Source organism: Mixophyes fleayi, chromosome 2 (genome assembly GCF_038048845.1).
Source record: "Mixophyes fleayi isolate aMixFle1 chromosome 2, aMixFle1.hap1, whole genome shotgun sequence".
Lineage (NCBI taxonomy): Eukaryota > Metazoa > Chordata > Amphibia > Anura > Limnodynastidae > Mixophyes > Mixophyes fleayi.
Window position 1 is genome coordinate 30,158,704 of NC_134403.1, and position 20,706 is coordinate 30,179,409.

The 20,706-nt window shown below is 41.3% G+C and overlaps 1 protein-coding gene across 3 annotated transcripts in view; it reads right to left on the bottom strand.

Moving 5' to 3' along the window:
• Window positions 1-20,706, bottom strand: part of MRE11 (MRE11 double strand break repair nuclease) — a 187,855-nt gene that overhangs the window by 130,174 nt on the left and 36,975 nt on the right. For all 3 annotated transcript variants that reach the window (XM_075198742.1, XM_075198743.1, XM_075198744.1), the window contains exons 5-6: window positions 7,833-7,920; window positions 5,503-5,644 (exon numbers count right to left, since the gene is read on the bottom strand). In XM_075198742.1, coding sequence (XP_075054843.1) covers window positions 5,503-5,644; window positions 7,833-7,920 — 230 coding nt within the window. The remainder of the gene's footprint in view (window positions 1-5,502; window positions 5,645-7,832; window positions 7,921-20,706) is intronic.

A 20,706-nucleotide genomic window follows, 5' to 3' on the forward strand; every position in this document is an offset into this window, starting at 1 on the left:
CCCAGATTTTAAAATTACCTCCCCCTCCAACGCAACATGGTTTTGCCAAAGAGCAAAGTCACTCCTTTTTATGCTTTCCTTTCCTTAATGAATCAGGCCCAATATGTACTATAGAAGAGACAAGTTTTCCATGTACATATACCAGCATTAGGCTGGCGGGTGAGCTTTTATACAGGGCACACAGCTCCAACATAACCTCTTCACAGAAGAGGAGGCATTATTCTGCAGAATAAAAGATTAGTAGCATTTAGTTAAATTATGTTTATGTTAATCTTGTTTTAGCTGTCAGGCCGTCACACAATTATGTCATGTCACAATGATGCTTGTAAAGGGGGCTGCTCCTAGGTCTCCTGTATAATGCCTGGCTGAGGTAAACAACATGGAGGTAGATAGGAATGAAGCATTGAAACTGTAAATCTTGGACAAACACTGTGTGTGAACAATTGGGGAGTATATTATATTTGTCACTATCTGGTATGAATGAGGTATGAGCTAACATGGCCACCGTAGAGAAAGGCATTACTGATCTTTGATTACTTGGGATATCGTACAAAGATATATGTTATAGCGAAGTTATATATGCAGATATTTTTATGAACATATCTGTATTTTAAACAATGATGTATGAATGTTATACCTGCACTACCACTATCTAGGTAAAATATTTTAATATGGTGCCCCCTCCCCTCAGGGGCTGCTACATTGGAAAGCAATTCTGTTCACCACTATAAAATGGTCTGAATGAATGTTCCTCCCGCTCACAGACCCCCCCCCCCCCATGACCTAAATACAACAAATATGCACAGCCACAACATTAAAACCACCGATAAGTATCACAATGGTACCTGTCAGTGGGTGGGATGTATTAGGCAGCAGGTGAACAGCCAGTTCTTGACGTTTATATGTTGGAAGCAGGAAAAATGGACAAGAGTAAGGATCTGAGTGACTTTGACGAATGCCAAACTGTGATGACTATACAGCCGGGTCAGAGCATCTCCAAGAGAGCAGGTCTTGTGGGGTTTTCCTGGTACGCAGTGATTAGTATCTACTAAAAGTTGTCCAGTAGTAGGGTCATGGTTCACTAAGGTTCACTGACGCGCGTGGGGAGCGAAGGCTAGCATGTCTGGTCCAATCCCATAGAAGGGCTACTGTAGCACAAATTGCTGAAAAATGAGTGCCCATGCTAACCCCTGTCCACCACCAAAAGCACCTAAAATGGACATGTGAGCGCCAGAACTGGACTATGGAGCAATGGAAGGTGGTGGCCTGGTCTGATGAATCACGTTTTCTTTTACATCATGTGAATAGCCAGGTGCCCGGGGAAGAGATGGCACCAGGATGCACTATGGGAAGAAGGCAAGCTGGTAGAGGCAGTGTGATGCTCTGGGCAATGTTCTGCTGTGAAACCTTGGGTCCTGGCATTCATATGGATGTTACTTTGACATGTACCACATAACTAAACATTGTTGCAGACCATGTGCACCCCTTCATGGTAACGGTATTCCCTGATGGCAGTGGTCTCTTTCATCAGGATAATGCACTCTGCCGCACTGCAAAAACTGTTCAGGAATGGTTGAGGAGCATTACAGAGAGTTCAGGGTAGTGACCTAGCCTCCAAATTCCCCAGATGTTAATCTGATTCAGCATCTGTGGGATAAGTTGACAATAGAAATACCATAGGACACCTTCAGAGGTCCTGTGGAGTCCATGTCTCCACAGGTCAGAGCTGTTTTGGCGACACACATATATATATATATATATATATATATTTATATATTTATATATATAGTGACAAACGGAGGTGTTTTCCACAGGCTTTTAAAAGTATTTAGCTGCCAATCAGCAGAAAAAGGCTGCAAGCAGAGTTACATATTTGTACAGTAGTTCACCTAAAGAGATACAGGTGGAGGACGTATGTGTGACAAAATAATAGTAAAAAGTCTGATTAAACGTGAATATTTTGAAGTGGTTTAAAAAAACAAAACAAAAAAAAAAAAACATCTTTACCACAGCAAACAGCAGCCTTTCAGCTAACTACTCTGCCTCTGGGATAATGCTAATCGAACACAAGAATATTTTTGTCCCCAAAAATTCTTGATTTTTGAACTAAATGATTTTTTAATGACTTTCAGAGTCCGGCAAGATTGATAAAACTTTCTGACATGGAGTGAACCCCTTAAGAGTTATTTAAACTTTACCTTTTATGTGATGTGACAAGTTTTATTTATTATATTTTAGTATTCACTTTTATGGTTTTATTACCATTCTTTATTATCATTACTATGATTTAGTGTTATTACATTTGATATCTACACATGTACTATTAACAATGATGGGATTGTTATATTTGGTTTAATACTTCTTTTCGGCCGTATTTGAGTTTTTATAAATCTAAGTCCGCATACCAATTTATCTGATTACACTGGCGTGATTATGTTGCCTACTTATTGCAAGCATTGCTTAGTTTAGTTTATACTTATTCCTCTGAAGAAGTTACACATGGTTATAACGAAAGGCATCAGGGACATGGGGTGGGGGGGAGAACACCTACTGAATGATACCTATTTTGGTTTGTTTCGGAGGGTTACTATCAACAAGGCTTCTTCAGCACAAGCTGACCGTGAAAATCCTTTTCTGTGACTAATTGGAGCAAGTTGGATGTGTGCAGGATCCTTAATACACGATAGACTCCGGTATACAGCAAGCAAGTGCAAGCATCAATCGTTAAGAAAGGGGATCCTTACTTCCGCACCTGCCTTTCTGGAGACTGTTAGTGTGTCTTTTGCATCAGCATCTGTGGAGCCGTAGGATAAGTATAGGACGTTTAATGTTTCATTTAGAAGCTAACAAATTCTTTGTTGCAGCTGCCGTTTCACTAACTGCCTTCGGAGCATGGAGCACCCAGTATTAGTTTTCATAAGTGGAACATGCAACTTTTTCCGGCGTAGGCAGCACTGTCAGTACGACATACAGTTGTCAGTGCATGAATTACCCAGAATGCTTTAACTTTTCATTTTGATTTATGCTACCAGGTCCTACTTGAATTGCATTCTTGCAACATGTACTAAACTGGTTTATTTCAATTATTTTGGTGAGACGACTGGCGGCCACGAGACTCTGTCCTCCATTAAAAGAATTCCTTCAATCACATCCCAGATGCCCAGCCCTCGCTGACGATCAACCATAACTAGGGGTAAGATGGCTGGAAACACAGCGGATGATCTCCCCTACTGTGCGTTTTACTTCTGTTTGTTATAAGACCAGCACTAAATTATCCACAAGCATGTAAGCTCTCTCATGAGCAGGGCCCTCCATACCCTTTGTTTTCAAGAGCAAATTAAGCTCTTTTTTTCCTGCTATTTATTTAGGCAGACTGCTTGAACCCTGTAATACTCAACACAGTTGTCTTCCACTTTTACTCTACATCTACAGTATAAAACGGTGTCATAAATCCTAATTATTTTTTTTTCATACATTTCTGAAAAACAAAATACTTGACATTTGAAAATAAATTGGGCTCCAATTTTAAATGTATTCTGTGCTGCAAATGTAAAACGTACCATTAACTTTGAGGAATATTGAGGGCTATAGTGATAAAAGAGAAATGTTTTCCCTTTGCTTTCTCTACTGACTTCAAAAGACTTTTATAAAGTAATTTTTTTATGTCCAATAGACATGAATTCACAGAGAATAATTGTGGTTGTACACTCTCCAATCATACATTGTACTAATACAATATTAGCAGCATGAAAGCCAGACGTCAGATTTCTATTTTTGGAGAACAATGAATGGCGGATAAACCTACATAGAACCGATGAACTGGTTTATAAAAATATGTTCTATGCTCCATTGACAATTCATTTCGGATTTTCGCAAATATTGGTTTCCAGTATCATTAACCATTTCACCGCCAAGGGTCTGTGGCAGGATTTCCATCCATTTATGTCTATTTTTGTGTAGAATCCTGGTTTTTGCTGTTTTGTAAATGTGGACTGAAGTCAAAGAAAGAACCACAGAGTATTTCCTGGTGGTGATTAGAGAAAACAAAACAACACACGTTTGCTCTTACTTCACTTTCAATAATAAAACAATAACACTTTTTTGGCTATAGTGAATTTCTTTACTGTGACAGGCTGTATAAGAAAACTAATGGTATTTTCAGAAGATTCAACGTCTTCTGAAAAAAACAAGGTACAATTTGTGTGGATACTGAATAAATAAATTACTGATATTGATGATGGAATGTGACCAACCCCAAAAGAGCCACAATGGACTCAGTACAGGGGTGAGAAAAGCCACAGCGGCGAAGGGGTTAAAAGAGTTCTTGGGTTGATCCAGCAGGACAATAGATCACAGCAAGAAAGAAGGCGTTCCAAATCCATATAGCATATGTCCAAAAATGTGGATGTGAGTGAGGGGACATTTGGTAGAATTGTGAATGTGCAATAATCATCATCATCGTTTATTTATATAGCGCCAACATATTCCGTAGCGCTTTACAATTGGGGACAAACACAGTAAACTAATAAACAAACTGGGTAAAACCGACAAAGAGGTGAGAAGGCCCTGCTCGCAAGCTTACAATCTATGGGACAATGGGAGTTTGATACATGAGGTTAAGTCTACATTTTGCATTTTGGCCCAGCCAGACTGCAAAGGTAAAAGTGACTCATAAGCGAATTGATCCTGTCACACAACAATGTTGGTCATGGGGTAGTTGTCTTGTGTGAAATTGTGTAACGGGTGGTAATAGGGTAATGTAGTGAGGTTGAGGGTGGTTGAGGAATATTATAAGCTTGTCTGAAGAGGTGGGTTTTCAGAGAACGCTTGGAAGTTTGTAGACCAGAAGAGAGTCTGTATGAGGGAGAGAATTCCATATAGTGGGTGCAGCCCGAAAAAAGTCCTGTTACCAGGAATGGGAGGATGTAATGAGGGTGGATGAGAGAAGCAGATCTTGTGCAGAACGGAGTTGCAGAGATGGGACATATTTTGAGACAAGAGAGGAGATGTATGTTGGTGCAGCTTTGTTGATGGCCTTGTAGGTTAGTAAAAGCATTTTATATTGGATTCTGTAGAAAACAGGCAACCAGTGTAGAGACATACAGAGTGATTCAGCAGAGGAATAATGATTTGCAAGGAAAATCAATTTTGCAGCTGCGTGCAAAATAGATTGCAGGGGTTTGAGTCTGTTTTGAGGAATATCAGTAAGGAGGGAATTGCAATAGTCAATGAGTGGAAAGGAGGAATCCAACCTGACCTCAATGTCTGCTACCAAACCCGGGCAAGTGGAAGATGTGCAGACCACCATGTGAAAGGACTGCATGTGAGGCATTGTCTGATTCTGTGAGCAATGTTTCTGGCATTGCCAGAAGGTTGAGTTTGTTTGCGAGGCAGAGGTCGTGGATGGAGGTAAGTATGTTATAGACAGAGCATGCAATCTATAGGGCACATTTGAATGATGTGCACTCAGAAAACAGCCAGCACATCTGGCAATGGACTTACCTAATCCATACAAAGCAATCTTCGATCTGCCTTTTTGCAGCAGCACCGGGCTGATGCCAATTTTCTCTACAGAAGTGGAACGCCCAAAATGGTTGACAAGTCCGGCACAGCTTAATAAGTCCAGGGCACACAGACCGTCTGCCTGTCAAGGAACAAGATACAGAATGAACATCCGAGGAAGTGCTGACCGGTGAAGCGACTTTCCTATGTTAGTGTGGTTTATAGTACCAGATTCTGTCTGTATTGTGGCCTTAGACTATTCGTTATAGAACAGTCATTTTACTTTACTCACTTGATCCTCTCCTGCCAGAAATATAAAGTAAACAATTATTGCTTCTGAAAGGGATTCCCACTTTGTAGAACATCAATTTAATTAATCATGAGCCCATCCCAACACTATAAAAGGCAAATAGGGTGGCGGTTCCCTCTGGGTTTTTCTTTATTAACCAGAACTGAGGTTTATTGAAGATCTATGGCTGACATACAATACGCCTACTCTCAGCTTCAGGTAAGTATATAAGTCATATACACAGGCTATTCCCCTGAGATGACAGTATGTTTGTTCTGAGGTGCTCTCTCACTGCTGGGGGAACGCACCTCACCCACCACAGAAAAAAGGGATCACTGAACCCTATATAGAAAGTGTCAAAAGTACAATAAAGCATTTAGGGTGAACACTTTTAGGACTGGATGCAGAACGTTCTATTGTTATGCATTCAAGTTCTGTCCAGAGTTCAATGTGCGTTTTTGTGATGATCCCTATTGGCAGTGTTCAGATTAGTGATCGGTAACATACTATACAGAGAGTGGCCACAATTGGTGCCTTCACTACCCCAGTGAGTATGACAGTCATACAGAAAGAGTTGGCCAGTGTAGCAAATGCCCTGAATGTAGCATGTCCAACAGAGCTGCATATTAACCTACAGAGAATCACCTGTCCACCACTGGCCAACCCCTTATCCTCGATGCCCTCTTCTCAATCCCCTCTCCTCAATCCCCACCCCTTCAAACCCATCTCCTTCAATCCCATCTCCCTCAATCCCCTCTCCTCAATCCCATCTCCTTCAATCCCATCTCCTTCAATCCCATCTCCCTCAATCCCCTCTCCTCAAACCCCTCTCCTCAATCCCCTCTCCTTCAATCCCCTCTCCTCAATCCCATCTCCTTCAATCCCATCTCCTTCAATCCCATCTCCCTCAATCCCATCTCCCTCAATCCCATCTCCCTCAATCCCATCTCCTTCAATCCCATCTCCCTCAATCCCCTCTCCTCAATCCCCTCTCCTCAATCCCCACCCCTTCAAACCCATCTCCTTCAATCCCATCTCCCTCAATCCCATCTCCCTCAATCCCATCTCCCTCAAACCCCTCTCCTCAATCCCCACCCCTTCAAACCCATCTCCTTCAATCCCATCTCCCTCAATCCCATCTTCCTCAATCCCATCTCCCTCAAACCCCTCTCCTCAATCCCATCTCCTTCAATCCCATCTCCCTCAATCCCCTCTCCTCAAACCCCTCTCCTCAATCCCATCTCCTTCAATCCCATCTCCTTCAATCCCATCTCCCTCAATCCCCTCTCCTCAATCCCCTCTCCTCAATCCCATCTCCTTCAATCCCATCTCCCTCAATCCCATCTCCCTCAAACCCCTCTCCTCAATCCCATCTCCTTCAATCCCATCTCCCTCAAACCCCTCTCCTCAATCCCATCTCCTTCAATCCCATCTCCCTCAATCCCCTCTCCTCAATCCCCACCCCTTCAAACCCATCTCCTTCAATCCCATCTCCCTCAATCCCATCTCCCTCAAACCCCTCTCCTCAAACCCCTCTCCTCAATCCCCACCCCTTCAAACCCATCTCCTTCAATCCCATCTCCTTCAATCCCATCTCCCTCAATCCCATCTTCCTCAATCCCATCTCCCTCAAACCCCTCTCCTCAATCCCATCTCCCTCAATCCCCTCTCCTCAAACCCCTCTCCTCAAACCCCTCTCCTCAATCCCCTCTCATTCAATCCAATCTCCTTCAATCCCATCTCCTCAATGCCCTCTCCTCAATCCCATCTCCCCAATCCCATCTCCTTCAATCCCATCTCCTTCAATCCCATCTCCTTCAATCCCATCTCCTTCAATCCCATCTCCTTCAATCCCATCTCCTTCAATCCCATCTCCTTCAATCCCATCTCCTTCAATCCCATCTCCTCAACCCCCTCTCCTTTTTTTTCTGTATAATAATGCTTTATTCCTTTTGTGCTTTTCCCCAATAACACTGTTATTGTCCACTGCAGCCTGTAGAGTTAATGAGCAGGTAAAATGTATACGTTATGGGATAATTACCCCAGTTGGGTCATCGTGGTTTCCATGCACGCTGAACACAGGTATAGAAATGTTTAGATTGTCATCCTGATAATTCACCCACGGAAATCTACAAAATAACATGTAAAAACATTAATAAAACACCATAAACCAATAAATCAGAACTATTGCATTTGCTGTAAACACACAAAAATTAACAAAATCCTTTATTAACTGGACATTCTTATTATCATTCTGTGTGTATTATAGACATAGTGGGTGTAAATAAGTTATATAGGACATAAGAATATCTATTTATGGTAATTGTAATACCGTGATAGTCAGTATTTTAACTTTTGCAACAATATCTGGAAAAGAGGGTCATTGGGCTAGCAGCCAAATGGTATACGTAGGAGAACCGCCAGCTCGGGTCTAACGAAGAAAAGCACATGGCATACGTGACCGGAGACAGCCATCCGCTACACCTCCACAGCAGCCAATCAGAGTGAAAGGCTCGGGCCCTGGCTGACTCAAGAGTGTGCAAAAAGGAATTGCTCATTAGAAGAAGTTAGTAGTGGAAAGTCAGTGAGTCAGGAGAGAAGCAAAACGGAGAGCTAAGAGAAACAGTCAGTCAGGAGAGGAGCAATTTGCAGTGCAAAGCCTGCATTTAATATTGTTTTACTCTTAGCAAAAACTTCCCTGCAAGGAGATCTGCTATTGTTATTTATGTAGCTTTTCTCCCACAGCCACAGCGGTATGCCACGTAACATAAAAATAATTAGTTGGTATCAAACCAGAGACGTCTGCATTTTATGTACAAGTAGAATAGCAGCTCTTTGACTGGCTCACAGCAGTGTGCTGGGAGATTTTTCTCTGTATTTGCTCCTTTCTGGGTAACCAAAAATTGATGGGAGTAACTTCCACTTCTGTATTGGTGTCACAAGGTCAGAATCTCTGCGGCAGACACTTTCAGTGCTCACTCACGGCTGAGAAATGTGATTTTGCTAAGCTGACGCCATCTTGTTGCCTTAAAGCCATTTTGTTCTGTTTTGTAGGAGTAATTCATTATTTGCAAGGCTATGCTTATAACCTTGGACATAGCAGACAGGAGATAAGCCAACCTCCCCCCTGGGGAGTATTCTTGTGTGATAATGAGAGACTATAGTAACATCTGTGTAAAGGGAGCATGAGTGGTTAAAACCTTTTGGGGCGTAGTTTTCTGATATACGTGATTTTTGCTACATAGATATGGACTTGTAACTAATAAAGCAGAGGCAAACCATGCAGTGTATTTATTTATCTCCAGCTGATGAGCTCATAATTGATAAACTGACACTTACAGGTGAACAATATGATTTAGATTTGACACGCCCATACACTGGCAATTGGGTAAAATGTAGGAAATTTACACCCCCTTTTGTCTCGCTTAGTGGTGCACTTTTAAGTGTTTTCCAATGTGTGTCCTTGATGAGTTCCACTTTTATCAATACAATCTACTGGACTGGTAGTGCATGTTTTTAATGCAGCTTTCAGGACTAAGTAACCGCTTGAAAGGCAGATTAACAGTGAGTAGGTGTGAACGAGCCCACAGTGACTACAAGAAAAGATATCATCTGTTGCACAAGGACACAGAGGACCTCCGCACACAAGGATTTCAAATAATAAGGATGGAGACCAACTAGCAAAAATGAGTTCTTGAACACTGACCGCAAAATATCAAAATGAAAGTTATACGTTTCCCTTTACATAACAAGTTTCATATATTTGCACACTTCAGTGGCCACCAAATTTAATGTGTGAGAAAATAACGTAGCTACTAAAAAATATTAGATTCACTGCCGATAAGAGGTATAACACTAGAAAGTAATTGATCTGATGTGGCGCTCCACTCAGTGTGCAGCCTGATGTATGTAAAGGAGTATCCACTATTCTCCACAAATTAAGCACAAACATAAAATACAGTTAACATACACTAAGCGCGCACCTTCTCACATACCCCAGGAAAAAGGGGATTTCTGTATTCCCTTCACTGGATAGATGACCCTTGTTTCTCTCCTCAAATGGAGTTCCTATAGTCTGAAAATCAGACTCATGGGAATATAAAACAAATGGAGAAATAATAGTGCAGATTGTCTAAAATATAGATATATAAAAGTCCACAAAGTTCCCGGTCAGTAAATGTATTCTTCAACCTCGTGATGAAAACGAAGAAATACCACCGCAATTCATGTGACTTTTTACACCATCTCCCCCAAAGATGTATGCTTACAAGATGTTAGCTTTAATAGGGCATCTCTGATAATCCTTCCTGTATATCGCTTACAAGTTCCTCCGCAGAGTATGAACATGATATGTCAGAAAGAAAAAATAAGAACCATCTGGTGCAATATCATAAAACACCATTTAATAAAAACATATTATCTCCAAAACATAGAGATCTATACATATAAAACATGACATCAAGGTTATCCAAAAATGGTAATGTGTAAACTCATACCAGATGAATTCAGGATATTCACAAGAAAATCTCCTCCATGATGTCAGTTCCCCAATGTAACGAAATCCCGCTTACACTTATCCTACCAACGCGTTTCGACTCTAGGTTAGAGTCTTTTTCAAGGTAGGATAATAGTGTATTATCGCCTCTATATATATCCATGTTTGTAGCGTGATTTTCATAGTAAACTACGCCCTACTTCCTTTGCCATCATAACGAGGCTTGGAAACAAGACTCCACGTCACTTCCGGTATACGTGCGTCCCATACCAAATCTAACTATACTTCCTTATCAACCTGGAAACGAGGCTTGGATATATTCCAAAGGCACTCGTCACTTCCGGTGTAGAGTGTTATACACCTGAGAACTTTATTAACAGGGAACAAAAAAATCCTAGTAGATTTCCTGTTGGCTCAAAAAAACGGGGATAGAGACAGCTAAATCATCTGTTTCAATTGCTGTCATAATTTGGACTACTTAAAAAGAGGTTAATATGCAATCATCCTTGATTTCATCTGAGGATACACATTTACCATGAACATAAAATAATAAAATACAGAATATAAAATACAGAACATGAATCTTTATATTTAAAAACAAGGTAAGTGTAAAAAAAGGTTTAAGCACACCTATATCAACAATCTGAGTGCAAAAGAATCTACACAACAATACACATGTATAAATATACATATACAAATATGAGAGTATAGGCGGGTAAGCAAGAATCCGGATCTCTTAAAATCTGTAGATGTTCCTTTTTCTCTTTAATTCTCGTCATATTTTCTAATACATTTCAAACAGATTTTCTCAGACAAATGAAAGATACATGGAGAGAGGAAAAAGACAGGGGCTTAATTAGAAATGCAGTCAAAAGATTGTTTATATCATAAAGCTATTCCATTCTTTATTAACTCAAATAGAGGTTGTAATCATATAAACCACTTCAATTCAAACTCTATATTGAGAACCTTAGGGGTTAAAGTCTTCAATAAAAAAATCCATTTCATTTCAGCCTTTGAAAGGGAACCAGCCGTATCTCTATTTTTCCAACTACTCTCTATTGCCTGTATGCCACAAAATTGTTTGATATGTTCTGGATTACACATATGTTCAGTTTTAAAATGATTTGACACTGAATGGGTGTCCAGACCTTTTCGAATGTTGTATATATGTCCCCGAATTCTGGTTTTTAGAGGGCGGGACGTCTTCCCTACATAGAATTTGCCACATAAACACTCTATAATGTATACAACATTGGTCGTGTGGCATGTAATTAACTGTTTGATCTTAAGTTGGTATCCATTAATGTCAAGACATGTAGTCTTTACTTGATTTTGATTTTACTGTTTTGCAAGCCAGACACACTCCACATCTGTGGAAACCAATAGTTCTTATTGATTTTCTATTTTCTTCTGGTAATGAACTTCTTACTAATTGGTCCTTAAGATTAGGGGCTTTTCTGTATACAAAAACTGTTTTTTCTGGTAATGAACTTCCTATAATATTGTCCCTTAACAGAATACCCCAATATTTTGTAATAATTCTCTCAACATGTTTAAACTCCCTATTAAACTGAGATATAAACGCCCAGTCATACTTATGACTTCGATCTTTAATAAGTTTCTCTTTTGGAATAAAAAGACTGTCTCTATCAATTTGTAACACTTTTTCTTCCACTAGACTTAATGAATTAACATCATAACCTTTATTAGCAAAAGCAGTTTTAAGATCTTTAATCTGTTCTCTACAAACATGATCATCAATACAGTTACGTTTTATTCTTTTCATTTGACCATAGGGTATGTTGTCCAACCACCTATAATAGTGATGACTGTCATACTGGATATATCCCATGGTATCAGTAGGCTTCTTATAAGTTTTAGTTTGGATACCTTTCTCATCTATATAGATGGTGATATCCAAAAAATGTATACATGACTCACTAAAATTGAAGGTGAGTTCAATAAACTGGTTATTCCTATTTAAATGCTCACAGAAGACTTGGAGATCCGTCATTGAACCTTTCCATACAAAGAAAATATCGTCAATGTATCGACACCAAGTGACCAGGTCAACATTTTCAGCATCTATATGTTGACATTGTGGTTCTTGTGGTTGTGTTATCCTATTCTTATTTTTATTTTTCCTTTTCTTCTTTCCCCCTTTCTTTCCCCTTCGTATAGATGCTGAAAATGTTGAAAACATCGATACAGATAAGAATAAGACAGCGAGAGTGTTTAATTTAAGTTCTGTCATTTTATCTGAAGGAGAGATTTCACTTTTGGGAAAAGGGTTAAAATACGCCCCAACCAACATGGTCAATCCGTTTGATTTGCATATTGATGTACAGAAATTTATTAGGAGACTTACTATCAAAAAAAAAATTAAGGTTAAAGAAGGTGATGATATAGGGAAGGAGAATGAGAATATAGTGGAGAATCATAGATTTAAAAAGAAATCTTCTTTTTTTTCCTACATATGTTAAGGGTAATTTTATTGACACGTTTGATAAGCTTGTTACGGAAGATCTAGACAAATTAAATATGAATAAAAAACATCAGAAAAAGAAAAAATTGAATCTTACATTTGAGGAAAGAGCAGCTCTAAAAAATTTAAGGAATAATAAGCAAATTATAATTAAACTGGCGGATAAGGGGGGTGGGGTTGTGGTTATGGATGTGGATTATTACATTCAGGAAATCCTCAGTCAACTTAATGCAGAAGATACGTACAAAACATTAAAATGTGATCCTACGAATAAAATTGCAAAAGATTTAGATCTCTTCATTTTAAAATTTAAAAATGAGGGAATAATTGATGAGGATTTGGCCCTTTTTATCCATATTCCACACCCTAAGATACCTGTCTTATATACACTCCCCAAAATTCACAAGGACCCCAATAAACCCCCAGGTAGGCAGATAGTCTCGGGTATTGGTTCTGTTACCATGAATTTATCCGAGGTAGTCGACCATTATTTGCAACCCTTGGCACAAAATGCCGAATCATACCTTAAAGATACTGGTGAGTTCCTGAAGAAATTACGTTCCATCGATTGGGAGCCAGGATACATCTTAGTGACAGCGGACGTGAAGTCCTTATATACGATTATCCGTCACGATTTGGGTATCAGAGCGGTAGAAAAACATCTAAGCATCACTACACACTCTGAAGGTTTGAAGAGGTTTCTGATTGACAGTATTAGATTCATTCTTTCTAATAGTTATTTTAAATTTCAAGAGTCCTATTACCTCCAGTGTGTCGGCACCGCGATGGGGACCAGGTTCGCCCCCAGTTATGCCAACATTTTCATGGCCTCGTGGGAGGAGTGCCATTTTTGGGGGGGGCATGACTTTGGGGCGGACCTGGTCACTTGGTGTCGATACATTGACGATATTTTCTTTGTATGGAAAGGTTCAATGATGGATCTCCAAGTCTTCTGTGAGCATTTAAATAGGAATAACCAGTTTATTGAACTCACCTTCAATTTTAGTGAGTCATGTATACATTTTTTGGATATCACCATCTATATAGATGAGAAAGGTATCCAAACTAAAACTTATAAGAAGCCTACTGATACCATGGGATATATCCAGTATGACAGTCATCACTATTATAGGTGGTTGGACAACATACCCTATGGTCAAATGAAAAGAATAATACGTAACTGTAGTGATGATCATGTTTGTAGAGAACAGATTAAAGATCTTAAAACTGCTTTTGCTAATAAAGGTTATGATGTTAATTCATTAAGTCAAGTGGAAGAAAAAGTGTTACAAATTGATAGAGACAGTCTTTTTATTCCAAAAGAGAAACTTATTAAAGATCGAAGTCATAAGTATGACTGGGCGTTTATATCTCAGTTTAATAGGGAGTTTAAACATGTTGAGAGAATTATTACAAAATATTGGGGTATTCTGTTAAGGGACAATATTATAGGAAGTTCATTACCAGAAAAACCAGTTTTTGTATACAGAAAAGCCCCTAATCTTAAGGACCAATTAGTAAGAAGTTCATTACCAGAAGAAAATAGAAAATCAATAAGAACTATTGGTTTCCACAGATGTGGAGTGTGTCTGGCTTGCAAAACAGTAAAATCAAAATCAAGTAAGACTACATGTCTTGACATTAATGGATACCAACTTAAGATCAAACAGTTCATTACATGCCACACGACCAATGTTGTATACATTATAGAGTGTTTATGTGGCAAATTCTATGTAGGGAAGACGTCCCGCCCTCTAAAAACCAGAATTCGGGGACATATATACAACATTCGAAAAGGTCTGGACACCCATTCAGTGTCAAATCATTTTAAAACTGAACATATGTGTAATCCAGAACATATCAAACAATTTTGTGGCATACAGGCAATAGAGAGTAGTTGGAAAAATAGAGATACGGCTGGTTCCCTTTCAAAGGCTGAAATGAAATGGATTTTTTTATTGAAGACTTTAACCCCTAAGGGTCTCAATATAGAGTTTGAATTGAAGTGGTTTATATGATTACAACCTCTATTTGAGTTAATAAAGAATGGAATAGCTTTATGATATAAACAATCTTTTGACTGCATTTCTAATTAAGCCCCTGTCTTTTTCCTCTCTCCATGTATCTTTCATTTGTCTGAGAAAATCTGTTTGAAATGTATTAGAAAATATGACGAGAATTAAAGAGAAAAAGGAAGATCTATAGATTTTAAGAGATCCGGATTCTTACTTACCTGCCTATACTCTCATATTTGTATATGTATATTTATACATGTGTATTGTTGTGTAGATTCTTTTGCACTCAGATTGTTGATATAGGTGTGCTTAAACCTTTTTTTACACTTACCTTGTTTTTAAATATAAAGATTCATATTCTGTATTTTATATTCTGTATTTTATTATTTTATGTTCATGGTAAATGTGTATTCTCAGATGAAATCAAGGATGATTGCATATTAACCTCTTTTTAAGTAGTCCAAATTATGACAGCAATTGAAACAGATGATTTAGCTGTCTCTATCCCTGTTTTTTTGAGCCAACAGGAAATCTACTAGGATTTTTTTGTTCCCTGTTAATAAAGTTCTCAGGTGTATAACACTCTACACCGGAAGTGACGAGTGCCTTTGGAATATATCCAAGCCTCGTTTCCAGGTTGATAAGGAAGTATAGTTAGATTTGGTATGGGACGCACGTATACCGGAAGTGACGTGGAGTCTTGTTTCCAAGCCTCGTTATGATGGCAAAGGAAGTAGGGCGTAGTTTACTATGAAAATCACGCTACAAACATGGATATATATAGAGGCGATAATACACTATTATCCTACCTTGAAAAAGACTCTAACCTAGAGTCGAAACGCGTTGGTAGGATAAGTGTAAGCGGGATTTCGTTACATTGGGGAACTGACATCATGGAGGAGATTTTCTTGTGAATATCCTGAATTCATCTGGTATGAGTTTACACATTACCATTTTTGGATAACCTTGATGTCATGTTTTATATGTATAGATCTCTATGTTTTGGAGATAATATGTTTTTATTAAATGGTGTTTTATGATATTGCACCAGATGGTTCTTATTTTTTCTTTCTGACATATCATGTTCATACTCTGCGGAGGAACTTGTAAGCGATATACAGGAAGGATTATCAGAGATGCCCTATTAAAGCTAACATCTTGTAAGCATACATCTTTGGGGGAGATGGTGTAAAAAGTCACATGAATTGCGGTGGTATTTCTTCGTTTTCATCACGAGGTTGAAGAATACATTTACTGACCGGGAACTTTGTGGACTTTTATATATCTATATTTTAGACAATCTGCACTATTATTTCTCCATTTGTTTTATATTCCCATGAGTCTGATTTTCAGACTATAGGAACTCCATTTGAGGAGAGAAACAAGGGTCATCTATCCAGTGAAGGGAATACAGAAATCCCCTTTTTCCTGGGGTATGTGAGAAGGTGCGCGCTTAGTGTATGTTAACTGTATTTTATGTTTGTGCCGATAAGAGGTGTAAAAGTTTAGAGGCTGGATGCCAGGAGGTGCATTTATAAAGCTGCAATAAAAATGACTACAAATAATAATAAAGAGGATTTATGTACTTATGTTAAATCCGTTTCTCTGATTCCGTCTGGGGGACACTGCTTACCATGGGTTGTGGAGGGGAGCTTGGGAGTTGGCACCTAACTAGTTAACTTTTAGTACTGCCGACAGACCCCTCCCCTCTACAATTCCCCTGCCCCCTCTTGTTCAGTTAATTAAAAAGCCCAAGGAAAAGGCCAGTCAAACAAGAGCACACAGAAGAAAAGCAGAAGGGAGGGATCGCAGTGTCCCCCAGACGGAATCAGAGAAACGGATTTAACGTAAGTACATAAATCCTCTTTTCTCTTTCATCCGGTCTGGGGGACACTGCTTACCATGGGGACGTTCTAAAGCAGCCCCCTAAGGGTGGGACTACTCTGAAAGCCCCGCTCGTAAAGCACTACGAGCGAAATTTGCATCCGCAGAGGCAAATACATTAAATTGGTAAAATTTCGTAAAGGTGTGGACAGAGGACCAGGTGGCTGCCCTGCAAAGTTGATCTGCAGAAGCCCCATTTCTCGCTGCCCATGATGCCCCTACTGATCTGGTGGAATGGGCCGTAAGTCTCTCTGGCACCGGACGGTTAGCCTTTATGTAAGCTTGCTTAATGGTAATCTTGCAATGGACTGTTTTGAGGCTGGCCAGCCTCTCTTATTGGCATCATACAGAACAAACAAGGAATCAGTACGCCTTACTTGAGAAGTTCTCTTAACATAAATGCGGAGAGCCCTAATCACGTCTAACTTTTCCATAGACTCTGAATCCGAAATGGAAGAGGGAGAAAAGACCGGAACTACAATTTCCTGGTTCAGGTGGAAAGCCGAAACTAACTTAGGAACAAAGGAAGGGAGGGTTCTTAACACCGCTCTGTCTTCGTGGAAAACTAGGTATGGTTCCCTGCAAGACAGAGCACCCAATTCTGAAACCCTACGCGCAGATGCAATAGCCAGAAGAAAGAGGACCTTCCAGGTCAACCACTTCAAATCAGTCACAAGTAATGGCTCAAAGGGAAGCCCTTTAAGCATGTCCAGCACCAGGTTGAGATCCCACGGTGCTGTAGGCGCTACATAGGGAGGCTGAATATGTAAGACTCCTTGGAGGAAGGTTCTAATGTGTGGCAAATCCACTAATTTCAGATGAAAAAAGACTGAAAGTGCCAAAACCTGAACCTTTAGGGAACCTAACCGAAGCCCTGCTTCCAGGCCATCTTGAAGAAAAGCCAATAAACGAGGGAGACGAAATGAGGACGTGTGACATTACCTATTTTCACACTATCTGATATACGCTTTCCAAATTCGGTAATAGATACGAGCCGAGACTGGCTTTCTGGCTCGCATCATAGTGTTCACCACGCTGGAGGAAAAACCTCTAGCCCTCTAGAGGCTGGCTTAAGCAGCCATGCCGTTAAACTGAGCTGAGGTAAATTCTGGTAACGGAAGGGAGCCTGCATAAGAAGGTCGTCTCGAGATGGAAGACGAACCCCCGATCCTTCTGCCATTGAGAGTATGTCCGCGTACCAGACTCGGCGCGGCCATGAGGGAGCAATTAGAATTACTGGCAGACCTCCCTGTTTTACTCGTTTGAGCACCCGAGGAAGCATGGGAATCGGAGGGAACAGGTATCCCAACCTGAAGTCCCATGACATCGACATTACGTCCACTACCACCGCTAAGGGGTCTCTTGCCCTTGTGCAAAACCTGTAAACCTTTCTGTTGTGTCTGGAGGCCATGAGATCTATATCCGGAAGACCCCACTTCTGAGCCAGAGACTGGAACACTTCCGGATGGAATGACGATATTACAGGAACATATTGTTCTGCCCAAATCAAGATTTGAGCTGCAATTTTCATTGCAGCTGCACTCCTGGTTCCTCCCCGTCTGTTGACATATGCCACAGCCGTGGCATTGTCGGACTGAACCCTGACAGGGTGGCCCTGGAGGAGGGGCTGGCCTCCCCTGAGGGCCAAAAGAATAGCCTTCAATTCCAGCACGTTTATCGATAGGGTCGATTCCTGAACCGACCAAAGGCCCTGGAGCCGGAGGTGTAGGATTACCGCCCCCCAACCCTTCAGGCTGGCGTCTGTCGTGGCTATGATCCATGACCACGGAGCGAAGGACTGCCCACGGTCATGTGATCCTGAATTAGCTACCACTGGAGTGATTCTCTCGTCCTCGGGGATAGAGAGATCCTCTAAAGATCTAAGCGTAGGTGGGATCCTGACCATTTCGTCAACAGATCCCACTGAAAACATCGAGAATGAGCTCGACCAAAGGGAATGGTCTCGAAGGAGGCCACCATCTTTCCCAGCAGCCGCAGGCACAAGTGGATTGAGGGGCTGGGAGAAGACAAGACCTGGGCTGTTATGCTTTGAATTGAACCAATCTTCTCGACAGGCAGGAACACTTTTTGCTTGCTGGTGTCCATGATGAGGCCTAGGAAAACCATGCGTTGACACGGGACCATCTGGGATTTCTTTAAATTGATCAGCCATCCGTGGTCCTCGGGAACCGCCAAGGTGAGAGACAAGTGATGACGTAAGCAATTCTCTGAGGAGGACTTGATGAGCAGGTCGTCCAGATAAGGTACGACCTGAACTCCCAGAAGGTGAAGGCGCGCTGCCATCACTGACATGACCTTCGTGAAAACCCTCGGCTCTGTTGAGAGGCCGAAGGGGAGGGCCCGAAACTGATAGTGGGAGGATCCCACTGTGAATCTGAGGAGGGACTGATGGTTGCTCCAAATAGGAACGTGGAGGTACGCGTCTTTTATGTCTATGGACGCCATAAACTGATCTTTCTCCAAGCTGTTTATCACCGACCTCAGGGATTCCATCCGAAATCTGTCCACTCTTAAGTGTACATTGAGGCCCTTTAGGTTTAAGATGGGTCGGAAGGAGCCGTCCGGCTTCTTGACAAGGAACAGGTTTGAATAAAACCCCTGTCCCTTTTGGTAGTCTGGGACCTTGCAGATAACTCTTTGCGAAAGAAGAGAGGCGACGCAATCCTGTATTGCTTCTCATCTTGTTGGATCTCGGGGTAGTGGGGTTACAAAGAACCGATGTGGTACGGGGCCCAGCAGGTCTATCCTGTACCCCCTTGATATAATGCCCCGAATGCAAGAGTCTTGGGAGGATGCTGCCCACTGTTCCTGAAACAAAGTCAGACGACCCCCCCACTGGCGCCCCCTCCAGGAGAACAGAGTGGTCGTCAGGACGCAGGTTTCTCCTGGTTCTTAGAGGCCTGGCGCCTAGCCGTAAATGAGGATCTCCCCCTAGAAGAGGAGCCTCGTGCGTTAGGCTGTCTACTTCTAAAGGACTGTCCTCTAGACAAGGAGGTCCCCCGAAAGGGCTGACGAAAGGAGCTGACCCGAGGGTTCCGGCTCCTGCCAGGGAATACCGGCAAGGAAGTGCTTTTACCCCCGTTGCCTGAGAGATCAAGATATCTAATTCCGGACCGAACAAACCTGCTGCTGAAAAAGGAATGGTTTCAACGGACTTTTTTGATTCCGCATCTCCTTCCCAGGATTTCAGCCAAAGGGTCCTTTCTAGCTGAAAAAGATGCCGCCTGAATAGAAGAGGAGATGGCCGCTGTGTTCTGGGCCGCCTCATAAAGGTACCCCGATGCCTCCTTCAAATGCAAAGCCAGGGGGAGCAAATCAGAGACCTGTAAGGCCTCTGCCAGGTGGTCTGCCCATGCTTCCATGGCTCTAGCAACCCAAGCTGAAGCAAATGTGGGTCTAAAAGAAGAACCCGCAGCCGCGAATATAGATTTCAGCTGGGATTCAACATTGCGGTCATTGGCATCCTGAAGGGACGCTGAACCAGGAGCTGGAAGTAAGGTGTGTTTTGCCAATCGGGCTATAGGAATATCCACCTTGGGAATACTCTCCCAGCGAACCACATCTTCCTCCTGCAAAGGATACAGGGAAGAGAACCTTCTGGGAACAGAGAACCTTTTTTCAGGTTGTTTCCATGCTCCTTCTGCAATATCCCTAAGTTCTACAGAAGGGGGAAAACGGCTAGCCTTCCTTTTGGCCTTCTTAAAGAGACTTCTGTCTCTAGGGGTAGGATCCTCTGGTTCTGGGAGGTCCAACGCCTGTCTAACCGCTAAAACCAAATCGTTAATAAATTGGCTTTTAGGATTTTCTTCCTGTTCCAAGGGTTGAACCTGGTCAGGATCGGAATAAATTTCCCCCTCATCCTCAGAACACTCCTCAGAGTCTGAAAGGACCATAAGGGGATTTACAGATCTAGGTCTCTTTCTTTTAGTAGGCGGGATGTTTGGGGAATCAAGCAACTGGTTAAGCTTATCCAAACCCTCTATAAATGCTGCAGACCACGCCGGTACTGTGG